The sequence below is a fragment of the Labeo rohita genome, chromosome 11 (assembly GCF_022985175.1).
Source record: "Labeo rohita strain BAU-BD-2019 chromosome 11, IGBB_LRoh.1.0, whole genome shotgun sequence".
Lineage (NCBI taxonomy): Eukaryota > Metazoa > Chordata > Actinopteri > Cypriniformes > Cyprinidae > Labeo > Labeo rohita.
Window position 1 is genome coordinate 17,827,744 of NC_066879.1, and position 18,341 is coordinate 17,846,084.

Sequence of the window (18,341 nt, forward strand, 5' to 3'; positions counted from 1 at the left end):
ATTTATAATAATAAGAATAAAAATTATATATATTGCACCTTTCCAACACCCAAGGTCACTATTAACTAAATATATATATAAAAATAAACATTTGTTTTAAAATTAAATTAAATTAATAAACTAATATTTATGTTCTTTGCAGTATTTTTATTGTTATGAATAATAATAATAATAATAATAATTTGTATTTATATAGTGCCTTTCCAGCACTTAAGATCGTTAATTAAAACTACTGCATTAAAAATATTGGTTTTGACTGTTATGTTAAAATGTAATAAAATAAAAAATAAAATAAATAAAATGAAAACCATTTAAACTATTATTTCTGTTCTTTGCAGTAGTGTTAATAATAATAATAATAATAATAAAATTATAAAATTCAATTCAATTAATAAAATAAAATAAAAATAAATTTCAACTAATATTTCTGTGGTTTGCCGTATCAGCAATAATAATAATAATAATAATAATAATAATAAATTATTAAAATGAAAGAATAGCAATAACTAAAACAATTCAAAATATTTGTTTTAAAATTAAATAAAATTAAAATGAATAAAATGAATGTCAACATATTTCTGTTCTTTGCAGTAGTGTTATTATTATTAATTATTAATAATTCAGTTAAATAAGTCAGATGAAATACAATTTAATTAAAAATTAAAACAAATTAATAAAATAAAATAAAACTTTTTGCAGTATTGTTAATATTAAGTGATAACATTAATAAAAATAACATTACATAAATAACATTAATTTAATAAAATAAATTTCAACTAATATTTCTTTGTTGTATTGTTGTTATTAATAGTAATAATAATAATTATTATTATTATAATAGGATTTTTTTTTATTTATATAGCACCTTTCCAACACCCAAGGCTGCCATTAACTAAAACTATTAAAATATTAGTTTTAAAATTAAATTGAAATTAAATAAAATGAATAATAGAATAAAATTAGGTGAAAAACTTAAATTTAAAAAACAGAAATGAAAAACAGAAATGTTTCCTTGGCAATTTATTGAAATAAATTCCTAAAACCGTTAAAAGAAATATTAAAAAATGCAAAAAAACAGTGATAAAGTGCATAATAATTACTATAACCTAAAATAAAAATGAAAACTGAATAAATAAAAATAAAATTAACAGCTATACTGTATAAAAGCAAAATATTGATAATTACTATAAATCACACTAAAATAACACTGGTAATTTGTATTTTTGTGTTTTGTGTAATTTTAAAACATTACCTTAGCAACGTGCTAAAGTCAAACGTTTTGAAACTTTGTTCCTGCTTGTCTTAAAATGTATTCATTAAAATTAAAATGAAATATGATGTATAAATAACGTTTGGTCACAAACCATTGCATTTTATTTTGTCACTGCAATGCACCATTCCCATTAAAATCCAAGGAATTTAATGGCATTCTCAGTGGCGTCTCATGTGCTCCACATGACATGACAATATTAACCATTAATACTGAGCTCCAAGTTTACATAGTTACAAAGTGTTTGAATTCAAGAACTTACAAGGTTCCATTTTGTTTAGAATGCTGCCTATGTAGACAGCAGAAGGCACAAGAACTCATTAGGGATTGGAACAGAGCTACTGGCTGACTGAATTTCCAAAGCCAATCTGAGCAAAAAAGATTAGACAGATTATTTTGACACAGATCTCTAAAAGCCGAATATTGGCTGCTGTGATAGAGTATAAACAAAACTCATTTCCACAGTTTGTTGATCCTGCTCCTGGAGTCCCTCAGCACTGCACATATTGGATGTTTCTCTTATGTAAAGGTGCTGTAAGCAACTTTTTGGAAAACCCACACATAAAATGTCCCGACTACTGACAGATATCAGTAAAATAGCTGTCTTCAGATATCAAACCTGTCTCGGTGACAGCCCTAGACTCTGTAAACAGTAAATAAGAGTCAGGGAAGTGTCCACACCTTTAAGCCAATCAGAAAACCAGTCAATCAGAACTGCTTTGTGCCTGTCAATCATATCCTACGTTTGGGATTGCTTTGATCATTTCGGAAAAAGACTGCATGGTTAAAGCAAAACGGTGAAACCGAGCAAATTGTTTACAGCACCTTTAACACACTTCATCATCTGATTAGACACCATAAATGCGCAGTGCCAGTTGAAAACCCAAGGAGCAGGCGTGCAAAACGCTAGATTAATGGCCTCTATCACCACGTACTGTACGTTTCTGTCTCCATCGTGTTACCCGTATGATCCCAGTCCCTATCTGTACTGCACTGCCGTCCTCTAAAGCACTTCCTGTCCTCTTTGTGTCTCTTCCTGCAGTACCAGGAGGGCCAGAAGAGGAAGAAACCCAGTTACAGCAGCGTGGACCTGTCCGAGGTGGAATGGGAGGACACAGAGGATGTTGTATGGACCAGTTTTTAATTAGTGCAGTTAATGCAGTACACATACTTGCATAAAGTGTTTTGCTTCTTAGAGGTGTTGAAAAATAGTATTGAAGTAAATAAATGCTGCTTCATGAATGTGTTTATTTGTAGTTGCGAACAGCAATGGTGAACAGACGAACTGGCACTTTCTCAATGGAAGTAAAAAGAACTGTGGATAAAGGGGTAACGTTTTTAACTTTGCATGCAAGAACTAAAATAATATAGGATATTAGTATTAAAAATGCATTTGATTAAAAGCAAAATATCAAAAATATACCTCACTTGACTGTTTAACTTCATAATCTTTCATCTTTAAATTTGTCTTCCTCCAGAAACGTGTCTTGACGATGCACAATGATTATTACTACACTGATATTAGAGGAACTCCATTTAGGTAGGTGATGGCTCATATGCACTACCAGTCAAAAGTTTTTGAACAGTAAGATTTTTAATGTTTTTAAAAATCTTACCAAGCCACCAAGACTGCATTTATTTGTTCAAAAGTACAGGAAAACAGTACGATTTTGAAATATTTTTACTATTTAAAATAACTGTTTTCTATTTGAATATATTTTAACATGTAATTTATTCCTGTGATTTCAAAGCTGAATTTTTAGCTTCATTACTCCAGTCACATGATCCTTCAGAAATCATTTTAATATTCTGATTTGCTGCCTAAAAACATTTATTATTATTATTATGTTGAAAACAGCTGAGTAGATGCACTCTGTTTTAAATATTGATAATAATAATAATAATAATAATAATAATAATAATAATGTTTCTTAAACAGAAAATCAGCAAATTAGAATTATTTCTGAAGGACAGTTTCTGACAATTTCTGATGTGACATTGAAGACTGGAGTAACGGTGCTGAAAATATAGCTTTGATCACAGGAATAAATTACAAATAAATTATATAAATTATTAAATTATAAATATGATAAAATAGAAAGCAGTTATTTTAAATAGTAAAACTATTTCACAATATTACTGCTTTTGTACTGTATTTTGGATTAAATAAATGCAGGCTTGGTGAGAAGAAGAGACTTCTTTAAAAACCATTACAAATCTTAAAACTTTTCACTGGTAGTTTATGCAAACATTTTACGTTTGAACAAACATTGATTGAATGTATGTGGCAGTGCAATATGACTTTTGAAATGATCTTTTCTGTATGTTTTGTAGTGTAGGTGTGGCGCTCTCTCGAGGACATGGGAAGTACTTCTTCAAGGGAAATGTTTCACTAGAAGCTGGTGAGGATTTGATTTATTCGCAAGACTTATGAAAAACAATGCCAAAGCGAGTCAATTTTTATTGTTAAAATGCTTGAATATATATTCTAGTCTTGTAGCTTTATATCATATATATTTTGTAGTTTTTATTATTTTTTCTTTTCTTTCTATGAATTTGTTTGAATATTTCATAAGTTAGCAGTCCTGTTTTTGGTTACTTTTTGGAGGTTACTTTATATATTTCATCATTGTTATATGTTCATTTTCCAGTGTGGGAATTTGAAATATTTATATGTAACCCATATAAATGTTACAATTTTAGGACTTTTATTGGGCCTTTACATGTTTTTGTTTTGGTATGAACATTTAAAATATTACAGATTTTATTGGGGTATTTAAATAGCTAAATCATGAATTTCTAATGAACTTTTTTTTCTTAATATATTTATACCAGAAAACCCTCTAAAGCTTGAGTAAACAGTCAGAAAAAAAATCTTTTTTTTTTTTTTTTTATTTTAAAATGAAACAGTTTGCTGACCTTTAGACAAATATTTAAAATAAAATTGCATATGTATTTTGTTGAAAATTATATTTAAAACTTAAATTAAAAAACTTTTTCCTTGAGGTGGAAAAAATAATTTAATTAATCTTAAGGCACAAACTGAGCAAAAAAATAAAAAATTGGTGCAGTTGCAAATATTTATTAAGGTTTTTGAGGAAAACATTCCAGGATTTTTCTGCATATAGCAGACTTCAATGGTGCCCAGTGGGCCGAAGGTCCAAATTGCAGTTTCAGTGCAGCTTCAAAGGGCTATATCTATCATGATCCCACCAGAGGAATAAGGGTCTTATGTAGCGAAACGATCTGACATTTTCTAAAAAAATTAATAAAAGTGTACATACTTTATGTACTGGCTCAAAATCACGCATTATGTAATCAGCCACGAAGTACCAACCCAGTGTTTACAAAGCAAATGTCAAACACCCTTTATAAAAAAGAGAAAACAACAACGTTGGACAGTTTTGAAGTTGGAGGAGATGGTGTTTTTCACCCTACCCTATAGAATTGTATTTTTATTTTTTTTAAATGACAGTTTCACTAGATAAGACGCTTATTCCTCCCCTCTAGTCTGAAAACACAAATATAATTCTGATAGATTAACTGTCTCTAAACTCTCATCCACACATTTCGTTTAGGTCTACATGATCTGGAGCAACCAGATGTTGCCCTTGCTGATGAATGGTAAAGACCTTTATTTATACTCAACGTATAACATGTTCTCTCACTGTTATTAATCACATAAGTAACATGTTTTATGTTCTTTGTTTTTAGGACATACTGTAACACAGATGAGCATCATGAGCATCGTCACCTGACTCAAGTTCAGGCCATTAAACTCTACATGACCAGTCGTAAACCGCATCTCAAATGTGAGCAGATTTTCACATTGACAGAAAGTCAGATTATGTTTACTTTCTTAATTCATCAGTGCATAGTACTCTAACGAGAAATGTTTGTCTTCACAATCTTAAGTCAAAATAATAAATTGTTCCACCTCTGAAAAGATTTTTCTTTTCAGCTTAGTCAGTTTTCACTTAATGTGCAGTATTTCATACTGCGGTATACTGTAGCAGACATTTTGCCATAGTGTCCTTCATCTAGATCTTACACCTTGCTTACAAATTTACCTCAGTCGTTTCAACACTGTCCCCATTAAAGCTGCTGTCCGATGAGCATAATGGAGTGTGTAAATGTTCTCTTGTGCGTGTTGTAGGTGACAGAGAGCTGATTCAGCAGGTTTTGTTTGACGCTGTAGTAACGGCTCCTTTAGAAGCGTACTGGACTGGACTGGCCCTCAATAAGTCTGAGTGAGTTTGGACTTTTATTTGGTTGTATTCACTAAATTAGCTTTACAATAACTATTTTTAACTGTTATCTAAACAGGCTAGTTTTTGGTACACCATCTTGCCAAATACATAGTCTTGCCTAAAGCTGCTTATGTTTATTTTTATCAACAGGAATTCTGATAAAGGGGTTGAGATCGCTTTCCTCGGCACTCGCACCGGCCTTTCCAGAACCAACCTGTTTGTGGTTCCTGAGCAGCTGACCAATCAGTGAGTCCGCATGCAAATGACCAGCCAATGACAGATTTTAATCTCTGGCCAATAAAAAGCCTCTGAGTGTAAATGATGATTGATGAAGTAAAATATCCTTCATGATTGCGTGTGTTTGCAGAGATTTCCTCACTGCTGAAGACAAGGAAGGTGTCTTTAATGCAGATCACTTTCCTCTGTGGTATAAAAGAGCCGCAGAGCAGGTGCCCGGCACCTTCGTGTACTCCATTCCCTTTAGTTCAGGTATGATGATCAAGCATATTAAGACACGTACATGTCATAAAGCATACTTCGAGTATAAAAAAACAATTCAGAGTGAGATTGTTTTATTGTTTGGTAGTTTTTCAGTTCAAATTTAAAAAGTCTAATATTAATACAATCAAATATACGTAGTAAGTATTTTTTTAAATAAATCTTTCCAGTTTTCGGCCAAGTGCATCCTGAATTTTGGGTTTCAGATCAGAATTTCATTTGATTGCAAAAAAAAAGTGTTAAAAGCAAGTATTAAAATTAAGTTTGTATTTAATTCAGAGTACTGTACATTTTGATGCATAATTATCTCCATTGCTAAGTCATAATTTTAAGAAAAAATAAAGAAAAATATATTATAAATATATAATAAATAATTATAATATATTATATAAATATTACATTAAATAAACCATAAATATCTTTAAAATTAGTATATTTATATTATATACAAATTTTGATTATATACTATTTATAATTATATACTAATTATATATATATATATATATAATTTTATATTTAAAATTAGTGCTGTCAAATGATTAACCGCAATTAGTTGCATCCAAAATAAAAGTTTTGTTTGCATAATATATGTGTGTGTACTATGTATATTTATTATATATATATATATATGAATACAAACACGTGCATGTATCTATTGAAGAAAAATATGTTGTTTATATATTAAAAATATTTATTTATGTTGAATTCAATTAATCATGATTAATTGTTTGAAAGCACTAATTAAAAAACAATTAAATTACATATATTATTGTTATATATATATATATTATAGTAAATATATGTACACTTACTTACACATACATATATAAGATTTTAATATAATGTTAAAAAAAATGATTGTACTAATAATATCTAATTAGATTTTCACATATATATTTTATATATTTTGCATATATTACATAATAAATTATATTTAAATATTAATATAATTTAATATTATTATTATTATTATTATTATTATATATATATTTTTTTTATTATTTATTATTATTATTTTGGTTGCTAGGTGGCCCATTTCCAAATTTATATGATTTTTATATGAATCTGGGACAACTTAAGCACTGAAGTTTATTGCTTGTGTTTAGAGATTCATCAAAAACATTCGGTACTAATACTCACCTATCGCTCCTTTGCACATCTTTTCAGCATCACCATTTAACTTATATTTCAGGTCCATCTCCAGAATTACATTTTTATGCCACACCAGTCAATGTCCATGTGCTGAAAGCTGCATACTGTTGATGTAATAGCGCATCTGTGTGGTTTGTTACTCTAGCTGCACTGTACTGCTTTCCTCACGCAGACTGTCTGCTTATCTCTCTTTCCTTCGCCTGTAATTAATGTGCCCTACTTTAACGTTCACGCAATGTGTGTGTGTGACAGATCAGGATCATTACATCCCACTCAACAGCTCATGGGCTCCTTATCACACAGACAGCGCTGAACTCCTCTCTGATCAAACACTCTCCCTCATCTGCCCGTACCACCAGAAATGAGCTCTATTTCATCATGTAACTGAGTGTTTGTTTCAATCCATCCCGCTTTTGATCTGAATATGCAAACGAAGAAGCAGCTCTTAATAGATTTACGCTCATAAATATTTATGTAAATAAATGCCGCCATCTGGTGGTAATGACATGTCATTTAAATCAATTGTCCAAACTAAAAATTAAACATTAAATGTTTCATTTTATTTTATTTTCCAAGAGAACATTATTTTATTTAGTCTCAGTCATATTTCTTTTACTTTCTGTAGTTTTATTCATGTTTTCAAATATTAGAGGTCATGCTGACGTCTGTCTAACATAACCACTTTTTTTTTTTACCATGTGACAGATAAATTTACACTTAATGGTAGGTTTTTATAAAAACACATATGCATGTAATTTTTGCTTTTCTTTCTAAATGGTCTTAACTAAGCCAGTTTATTTTGCATTCCTAATTATGCACAATTATATGCTCAGTTACTTTTTATCATTTGTATTTCACATTGTTTTCCTCTCAGAACAGACCTACAAGCCATTTTCAGATCGTAAACCATCAGTTTTAGTGGATCATTGAATATTCTAGTGCTCATGATCATTGATGACGTTGCTGTAAATACTATATAAGAAGGCTTTTATGCTCATTTGTGATTTTTTTTTAAGGAGGCGAAAATAAGAGTGTGGTTTTGGCGAGCACCGCTATACAACTACTCGATGACAGGAAGTCTCCTATAGTGGCAGGTACTTGTGTCATCTTATTTTAAAGCTAAAATGCAACTGAATTACACCGAACACAGCTAAATGTCAATTTATTAAATGTGTTTTTTATGACAATCAAAGCTGTGGGAATTCAAATGAAGCTGGAATTCTTTCAAAGAAAATTTTGGACGGCCAGTCGGCAGGTAAACACAGAAATATACTCTTGTGGGAATATAAATGTATATATATTTATCAAACCAGACCTTCTGTGACTGATGTGTTGAATGGGGTATTATTATCTGCTGCATAACAGCTCATTTTGATGTGTTTATGAGCAACAGTATATAGGAGAGCATGTTAGATAATAATAGATATTGCTCGAAACTAATGTATGGATCTGTATGTCATTCACGTATACATCTGCTTTATGTTTTTCCACTGCGTGTGTCCACACAGTGCAATGCTCTGGATGGGAAATGCACCATCAGCTGTGATAATGAGGTAAATGTGACTCTGTTTCTTTCCCTTTGGCCATATCTTCAGTGATGGAGCTCATAAAATGGCCTGTATTCACCACATGCTCATTATACAATGGACATTTCTGAAACATGACAAGCTTACTAGATCAGTCTGCAGTCGTCTTTTAAGATATATGACACATGGCAATGCCTCGTAGCGTTTCTCGTTTTAAATTCTGCCTCTTTTATTAATGGCTTTGGCATAAAAAGCTATAAAATGCATATTATTTGACTGTCTTACTTGAAGTTTCTAATGATTTAAGAAGATCGCAACAGATCAGACTTAGTGAATCATATATTTAAATGTGTTTTCTATGTTTCTGACTCCTATTAGGACATTAAATGTTATCTCATAGACAACAATGGCTTCATCCTGGTGTCTGAAGACACTTTGCAGGTATGACATATAGAGAATTGTAGCACAAGAGCTAAATGAAATGGATGCATTTCCATAATGACTATAACTTTAACTGTAACTTTACATAATGTGCTTCCCACAGACGAACCTCTTCTTTGGACAAGTGGAGGGAGCCGTCATGAACAAACTGCTTCTGATGGGCTCATTTAAAAAGTGAGATACACACAAACACACACACACTCAAAGATGAATGTTAAATTAATAAGACTGTACTGTCAAGATTCAAGATTTTGTATTGTACATACTGAATGCCCTATTTTGCATATTTATGAGGTTAATAAAACCGATAGGACAAGTACAGCATGCACAGCAGCCTGTTATAGTTTTTAGTTTTTAGAATACTGAAACAAGCTTTTTGTTGTTTTTTGCTCTTATTTTAATCCTTAAAACAAGGTAAGTTGCGCCCAAATTTGTCTTTTGTGTTATATTTAGCATAAAAAAGCTCAATGTTATACCTCATGAATATTTAATAAGACCTGCATTGCTTAGCTTGTAATTGGATGTCTTAAAATATCAGTCAAAATAGATGCCTAATTAATTATAATCATAAAACTATTTATTAAAAGTTTAACAAAAATTACTTTTTAATACCCATGAAATACATTTTCTTCTCAAATATAGTTTTAGTTTTACCAAATTATTTGTTTTCCATAAATTTTCTCGATTCCATTTTAATAGTTGTATTATATTTTTTTAACCATTAAAAGCTCTAATTAGTCAAAAAAATAATAATAATTAAATAATTAATTTTTTTTTTTTTTTCAGAAATACATTTTTTCAGTTTTTTTTTTTTTCTGGTAAAGAATTTCTCTGGTAAATATAAAAAAAAAATATGCTGTAATAATAACTTTATTAGTAGTAGTACTATTATTACATTAAGTAATATATTTCTGTCACAATTTCTTCAAGTTAAACCAAACTTTTATTCCGACGGGTTGTTGTGAAGATCTTTAGGTTTCTGTTTGTATACGATATGACAATAATTTTTCTCACAAGAAACAGTTTTAGAGAATTGTGTTCATGTACTCATTTTTTGTGTGTCTGAGACATGCAGAACATGCAGGATTTATATTTTAATATTATTTTTGCTGCTTTTTATTGACAGACAATAGTACATGTCGCATTTGATTTAAGTGTGCTGACTTACTTTTGACTTATTCATCCAAAATTTGGCAAATTCCGTGACATTCTGCATTATACAGTAAATTCCATTTTATGACTGGATTCTGTGATTCCGTCCATGCATTATATTGCATTGTGGAAATCATAGGGCCCTACAGATACAGCTTTTGATTTTAATAATGTAGTAAATGTTAAAATTCACAGTAGCAAATGTTAATAAATGCTTAAATGTAAAGTGTTCAAGTAAAGTTCATTCTAACACCACGTGCACTGAAATGCATAAAACAGGGTTTAAAGTGGTGCTAATCTCATTTAAAAAAAAATCTATGAAATGTTCCTTAACCAAGGGTTGAAGTGGCTTTAACCTGGGCTTAAATAAGACATTAGAACAGGGTGGTGTTTAATAGTGAATCTGCTTCTGCTTTTGTTTCTGCTAGGATTAATTTGTATGACTATCAGGCTCTCTGTAAAGAGTACGCAGGCAGCAGTGACAGCGCACGCACTCTGCTGGATGTGAGTACGCTATCATCTGTGCTGTAGTGTTTGACTTCAGTGCCTCTGGATTCTATTTCCTGTCTCCACTGACATGCTGCGCTCTTCCTTTCAGCCCTTCACCACTGTGAAATGGCTCTTGACAGAACTTGTCATGTGAGATAAAAAGTCTTTTGCCTTATAATTATTATTGTCAGCTTGGGATTTTCAGTCTGAGTTTCTGAGTGTGTCTGCTTTCACAGATTTCTGCTGGAATTTAACCTGTACAGCTGGTGGAACTATGACTCGACAGTCAAAGGTATCAGTCCATAGATGACGGGAACATGTTAATGGGGTTATTTGTTATTTTCCATTTCATCCATATGATATATAATAGATATTAGATTTTCATCTAATAAAGGACTAAAAAGCCTATAAATCTCAATCTGTAAGGCGATGACATGTGAATCACACAGCAGAAAATGTAGTTTATATGAACTATCATGTTGGCTATCATGAGCATAATGCAAACAAAAATGATGTGTGTTGTAATATGAATAATTATGTATTATTTCAGTTGTACAGTGCATTTTTAGCATATAGTAGCTGAATTTAGTGTTCATGTGTGCAGCCCAGAGAGCTCAGAGGACAATGATGGTGCCATGTGACACTGAATACCCAGCTTTCGTCTCTGAGCGCACCATCAAAGAAACAACAGGGAACATTGACTGTGGAGGCTGTATACGGTGAGAACATCTGTTTACGTCTGTGTTTGTGGATGCTTATTTATAACGCATTTTGTGTTTTAAAACACAAATTACTTTAAAATGATTCTGATTCAACACTAATGCATTTGCATGCTCTAATGACACATTGTGCTATTCTTAAAAAAGGATGCTATACTAGCATTTCCTTTGTGAAAATGCCATGAAACAACATTTGGTCATTTGGTAATATATTTTACATTAGTCTAGTATAAAGTGTTTTTTTCTTAATGTTCTTCTTTATGACACATATATTTAAAGGAGAAAATAGAATGTAAAAAATATTTATTATACAACTAAAAGGCCTTAGATGTAGATATTTGACGGCTATCTAACTCTGGAAGCCACCTTCACGCTTCTAATTAAAAATCCTCCAGCCAGAACTATATGAAAGCCAAACCCGTTTAACTCACACCCTTCTGCGGAAAGCCATTTTAGTCTATATGTGGTTATTTTGCTGTCTGTGGCCGCAGCACACATATATCTGACAGAGTAAACATAGCATTGTCTGACAGCATTAAACAGAGCTGCACTTTCACAGTTAATCTCTTTCACATCTTTATTATTTCACATCTAAAGTGTTGTGCGGCTAAATGCCGTGTAGACAATAATAATCCTTCAATAGGATTCTGGTATTATCTTATGCTTAATTATACAGAATATCTCAAAACATGTACTTTATAGATATATTAGTAATAATAAGATAGTAAGATTTTGTTTTAAATTTTGATTTTAAAATATATAGATTAGATAAAGATATTTAAAGGCATAGTTTACCCCAAAAATTTTACACTTTGGGCTAGCAATATGGCAAAAAAATTATCACGATAAAATTCGTATCTTTATTTCTTTCAGGTTTAAGGGCAGACTTTTGCTCCCAAGTGAAAGTTGTAGAATGCAGACTATTAATTGTGACTTTTTATGATCACATTCTTAAATACTTTACACTTCTCCAGTCATTTTTCCTTAACAAAATAAATATCTTAACAAAAAAAAAGTTTATGCTTTGATATTGTTTCATGATTTTAAACAGGTTTGTGTTGCCTGATTGTGACATGTACTGTGTCTTTAGCACAGTTTGCAGTGCACGCTGCAATATTAATATGACTTTTTTTGTGTGTGTCTTAGAAATGCACATTTGAACATGAGTTAGGATGCAGATTATCAAGAATAGTAACATCTGCAAACATTGTAACGACCTCATTTTTATATGGTGAAATGTTATTATTCTGACTGTTGGAGTTTTATTAAAACTAACCACCATCATGGTAACCACAGTTAAAACCACACTTATTGCACCTCAATACCATGGTAAAAATATAACTATATGGTGTCTAGGTATTTGTATGAAAAACAGAAGTCTAAATACATTTAGTATAAATGCACAAACGCTATAGATTAATCACAAAAAAACGAATTATATTCCATTAGTCCCTTAATACATTTAATACATGTAATAATATAATTTCTGAGACAATGGTGTAGTTAGTGTTACAATAACAAAGTAGTATGATTCAAATGAGTAAGGGTGTTTTGTTACGTTTTTGGCACATAAACATCATATTGATATATTTATTCAATCTCTTTTTATTGTTTTATTAAGGAAAATAATATCTTGATAATTATCATTATTGTTTTATCACCCAGTCCTACCTCCAAATCTGTTCAAGTTTCTTTATTCTACTGAGCACAACAGAAGATATTTTAATGAATGTTGGTAACCAAACAGTTTAGCCACTGACTTCCATTGTGTTTTTTCCCCATACTATGAAAGTCAATGGCTACTGTTTGGTTACAAACATTTTTCAAAATATCTTCTTTTGAGCTAAACAGAAGAAAGAAACCAGGTTTGGAGGGCGAGTAAATAATGACATGGAAGTCAATTTCTGCCACTGAATAAAAATTAAAAACGGTAATTGCGACTTTATATCTCACAATTCTGACTTTTTTTCTTGCAATTGCGAGTTTACATCTCACAATTCTGACAGAATTGTAAAATATAAACTCGCAATTGTGAATTATAAAGTCAGAATTATGAGAAATAATCTCAGAATTGTGAGATATAAACCTGCAAATCTGACTTTTTTTTTTAGAATAGCGAGTTATAAAGTCAGAATTGCAAGACAAACTCACAATTCTGAGAAATAAAGTCGCAATCTTAGAATTGTATTATATAAACTCACAACTGCGAGATATAAAGTCAGAACTGCAAAATATAAACTCACAATTCAGACTGTTTTCTTAGAATTGCGAGTTTATATCTTGCAAAATCAGGATTACGAGTTTTTATTTGACAATTCTGACTTTATTTCTCAAAATTGTGAGTTCTGAGAAATTTTCTGAGAAAAAAGTTGCAATTTTAAGTTACAAAGTCAGAATTGCATGATATAAACTTAGAATTATGACTTTTTAATCAGAATTACAACTTTATATCTCGCAATTGTGACTTTTCTCTCAGAATTGCAAGTTTATATCTCGCAAAGTCAGAACTGCAAGTTTTTATCTGGCAATTCTGACTATTTCTTGCAATTGTGAGTTTATATCACGCAATTCTTGCGTCTTGCAGTTCTGATAGAATTGTGAAATATATACTCACAATACTCAAGTTCTAAAGTCAGAATTATAAGATATAAACTCAGAATTGCATTTTATAAACTCGCAATTTTGAGTTATAATGTCAGAATTGCGAGATATAAACTTACAATTATGCCTTTTTTCTCAGAATTCTGAGTTTATATCTTGCATTTGTGTCTTTATTGTTGCAGTTGTGAGTTTATATCTCTGTGAGATAAAGAGTCGCAATAACCTTTTTTTTTATTTTTTTTTTTTTATTCAGTGGCGGAAACGGGCTTCCGTAAAATATAGAGTTTTATATATTTTGAGAGATTTAATTATTTAATGTAGTTACAAATATAGTCATGTTTAGTTTTTCTTTTGAAAGTGTTTTTTTTTTCTTTCACATGCAGAAATGTAGGGTATATTCTGTGTGGTTTCTCTGGTTACTCTAGGTCTAAATGCCATTTTTAAAAAATAGGACAGACCTGATTTGTCATTAGGTGAGTGACAAACCATTCTGCAGGTTTTGTGAACAAGAATCTCACATCTTTTTTTGTATTTTTCCTCTCAGGACCTTTGTAATTCAGCAGATTCCCAGCAGTAACCTGTTCATGGTGGTTGTTGAGAATAAATGTGACTGTAGCTCCGCCCCTCCAGTTACCATGGAGCCCATTGAGATCATTTATATCCTTTTTATAAACCAACAAAACATCTACTCATTTAGAATGTGAGGTTATAGCATGAGTATTTGTATCATTACCATCCTTGACCTCTGAGCACATAATGAGTCTCTGAAGTGTGACAGACTGAAGTTTCAAAAGGATCGCAGACGGCCACAGTCCTGTCATCCATTTCATCCAGAGGTACATAATGCATGATGTTATATTATTAAATATCTTATATAAATATTAAACTAATCTGTAAAGTTTTCTAATATTTTGAAACTACTACTGAACTGTACTTCATCGAGTATTTTAAAGTACCCCATTCACTCAGTCGGTAAAATGCTCATCCACATCACAGCTGAAAGAAAGTACACTCGAAAGGTTTTAGTGAACCATTCACGCGTCAATTTTATGCCTCTTGCAGGGCTTTCTGTAGCTTAAAGTTCAGTCTATAAAGTGTTTGAATGTGTAGTTTGGGTGCAATTTCCTGACTCTACCAGCACTTGCTAACTCTGTTTGTATATCTATTTTTTTAACAGGAGAACGCTATTGAATGCGGCTCAGCAAATGCTTTGAATTTTCCACTGGTAGCCATATTATTCTCAGTGTTGTCGTTCCTGATCAGCAGGTGACCTCTGACCCCTGCCTTGACCCATTAGGCTTCCTATACACTCAAATCAGAGAGCCTTGCTTCCGCCAAACATGAGTTGACAGAGACAAAATCATCTTTGTGATGTCTGGATTACTGAAGATAGATGATATTTATTACCGTCAAAGACTGTGTTAGAATGTGCTGAGTGTTTTCTTCTTACGTGTGGACCAGTGAACATGCCTGGATGTCAGTGGCTGCCACGAGCGTCACAGCTAAACGCAGTCCATGTAGCTGTTCTTCAAGGTTCATACACCTCAACTTTAGTCTTAATCTGTACTGTGTCAAGCGCAGACAAAAAGTGAGCAGAAATGTCTTTTAATTCATTATTATTTGCCTGCCTTTCAGATTGATTCGGCGTTTCATTTGGAGTCTTAAGATGCATGACGTGACAAAATAGGAATATTTCACAGAGCTGTTTGTAAGAATAGCATACATTGTCATCAAAAGATGAGATGTGGATTCTTCACAAACTTTATAAGTTTTGCCTGCTTAAGTACTTGGAAAATAACTTTTAATTGCCTAATCCCTTTACATCAAAGGAAAGCCATGTTATGTAAATAAAAACATATTTTCCATCATTTTTTTTCTGGTGAGTGTGGTATTTATAATATTTGGGTATAATAAGGCAAATATCTAATATCTCTTGATGTGTAGCTTGAATTTTTTATTGTCTTAAAGTAAAAAAATCATTGGTATCATAAATGTAGCTTTTTCAGTGCAAATGACAAAAAAACATGGCAGCTTTGGTTGCCAGATATTCCAAGTGAAAAATGTGACCCTGGATTTTTTTTTAAATTTAGATTTATACATCATAAGCTTTTCACTGATGTATAGTTTGTTAAAAATAGGACAATATTTGGCTGAGATACAACTGTTTGAAAATCTGGAATCTAAGGGTGCAAAAAAAAAAAAAAAAAAAAAAAAATCTAAATATTGAGAAAATCGCGTTTAATGTTGTCCAAATGACATTCTTAACAATGCATATTACTAATCAAAATTAAGTTTTGATATATTTATGGTAGGAGATTTGCAAAATATCTTCATGGAACATGATCTTTAAATATCCTAATGATTTTTGGCATAAAAGAAGAATCGTTAATTTTATCCCATACAGTTTATTTTTGGCTATTGTTACAAATATACCAGCGCTACATAAAGACTGGTTTTGTGGTCCAGGGTCACATGTACATGACGTTATTACGTAAACAAACTGTTAAATTGGTTATTTGAACCAGTTCATTGAAAGAACCAGTTCGCAAAAAAGATTCAGACTTCCCCATTTGCCTGAAACTATGGATTATAGATAATAATGTTGTAATTAATGTTTAGTTTCTTGCACAGGCTGATCGTTTCTCTTCATAAGACCTCAAATAGAGAGTCAGGAGCCACAGGTATTAATTTTGCATTGCTAAAATAATGGTAGCCATTGACTTGCTTTTTATGAATCGCCAAAGACCATGGTTTCAGCTAAATATCTTCTTTACTGTTCCAAAAATAAGAAGAAACAAAACTATTTAAATAAAATATAATCATAAGTGACAGTTATAAATGATAAATATTTATTTATGATATACATCCATCTCTCTTAGTTCATTGTCTGTATATTCTAGTTCAAAATAAGTAAGATTGGGCGAAAAATTGCAAGTCATCCTCTTTGTCGAAAATCTTCAGACATGTTTACGAAAACTGTTTTATGTACACGGTCTGTTTGCGGCTTGATACTTTCCTGAACATGTGGCGGAGACTGATACGGAAAAGAAAAAAATGTTAAATAAAGTTATTTTTGTTTCTTTGCGCACAAAAAATTAAGGTTGAAACACTGATGTCCCATGGGCTATTTTAGCAATGTTCTTGCTTGAATGTGGTAGCTGCGTTACTGTCTGTGCAGGGTCAGAAAGCTCTTGGATTTCCTCAAAAATATCTTAATTTGTGTTCCGAAGATGAACAAAGGTTTTACTGGTTTGGAACGAGATGAGGGTAAGTAATCAATGACAGAATTTTCATTTTTGGATGAACTATCCCTTTAACTAAGAACTTGTTATGCTATTTACTAAATACAGCTAAATCTAGTTTAAGTCCAATGACATTTAAAGGGAGATGACAGGAAACATTTGATTTTGCTACTAAAAAGAGTTCTATTCTCTTTCATGGTCATCGCGTAAATGTTATTGGAGGTAAACAAGATTCAGCTATATAGAAATTCTGGCCCTTTTGGCTTGCCATATGGATAGTTTAGACGCATCCTCAGGGTTACTAAGTCCGCAGTTTTACCGCTACTTTTAAACTTTTGCCTCAGGTTGTGTTTGAAATCCGTGGGTTAAAGTGATCTCCCCAAAATGCAATTTCGACGGAGTGTACCGCAGATGGAGAGAAAACCGAAGTAAAAATCATTATTAGGTTAGTTTTGATTAGCAGTTGGGCTTGTTTTGCAGACCTGGCAACCCTGTTTAAACAGCTCGTTAGCGTGAGCCTTCAGAAACAAGTCACAAACAAGTGATTGAATCGGTTTGCGTTGCTTTGGAGGATTTATAAATTAATTTGGAGCATTTGACTGGGTTTTGTAAACTAGACACAGCTGGAAGTTTGCGAAGAAACGTCTTTTGAAAGATGAAGCAACTGTATAGGATCTGACAGCAGCTGAACCGCAAACCGTAAGTAAACAAAAATTATTTTATATAGATAATGATTTAAAACAAGAAGCCATGTGCATTAAGAGGTGGTGTTTAAGCATAGATTCTTTGAGAAAGATAATTTGTATCAAATATCATTTAAAAATTCAGATGGTTAAAATTTACTCCAAAAAAACAACAACAAACAAACAAAAAAACAAACAAATAAAAAAAAAAAAAAACTGTAAAACGTCATTGCATTTTTTGGTTCAGCCTTGAATGTCCAAGATTCCTTTGAACCTTGACAAGATCCTCTGAGCAGTGTCTGTGAAGGAAATTAACCT

At 31.5% G+C, this 18,341-nt stretch overlaps 1 protein-coding gene across 2 annotated transcripts in view; it reads left to right on the plus strand.

Annotated features, from left to right (window-relative positions):
- Positions 1-15,881, plus strand: part of cacna2d3 (calcium channel, voltage dependent, alpha2/delta subunit 3) — a 53,747-nt gene extending 37,866 nt beyond the window's left edge. The window contains exons 18-38 of one of the 2 annotated variants that reach the window (XM_051122077.1): positions 2,313-2,396; positions 2,528-2,599; positions 2,749-2,810; positions 3,605-3,672; positions 4,849-4,894; positions 4,985-5,082; positions 5,427-5,520; positions 5,671-5,766; positions 5,888-6,009; positions 8,187-8,264; positions 8,364-8,425; positions 8,679-8,723; positions 9,075-9,137; positions 9,241-9,311; positions 10,718-10,793; positions 10,888-10,928; positions 11,015-11,070; positions 11,383-11,497; positions 14,643-14,755; positions 14,852-14,934; positions 15,276-15,881. In XM_051122077.1, the coding sequence (XP_050978034.1) occupies positions 2,313-2,396; positions 2,528-2,599; positions 2,749-2,810; positions 3,605-3,672; positions 4,849-4,894; positions 4,985-5,082; positions 5,427-5,520; positions 5,671-5,766; positions 5,888-6,009; positions 8,187-8,264; positions 8,364-8,425; positions 8,679-8,723; positions 9,075-9,137; positions 9,241-9,311; positions 10,718-10,793; positions 10,888-10,928; positions 11,015-11,070; positions 11,383-11,497; positions 14,643-14,755; positions 14,852-14,934; positions 15,276-15,368 (1,638 nt within the window). In that variant the 3' untranslated portion in view covers positions 15,369-15,881. The remainder of the gene's footprint in view (positions 1-2,312; positions 2,397-2,527; positions 2,600-2,748; positions 2,811-3,604; positions 3,673-4,848; positions 4,895-4,984; positions 5,083-5,426; positions 5,521-5,670; positions 5,767-5,887; positions 6,010-8,186; positions 8,265-8,363; positions 8,426-8,678; positions 8,724-9,074; positions 9,138-9,240; positions 9,312-10,717; positions 10,794-10,887; positions 10,929-11,014; positions 11,071-11,382; positions 11,498-14,642; positions 14,756-14,851; positions 14,935-15,275) is intronic. The other variant, XM_051122078.1, reaches the window with a different exon arrangement.
- The last annotated feature ends 2,460 nt before the right edge of the window (positions 15,882-18,341 follow it).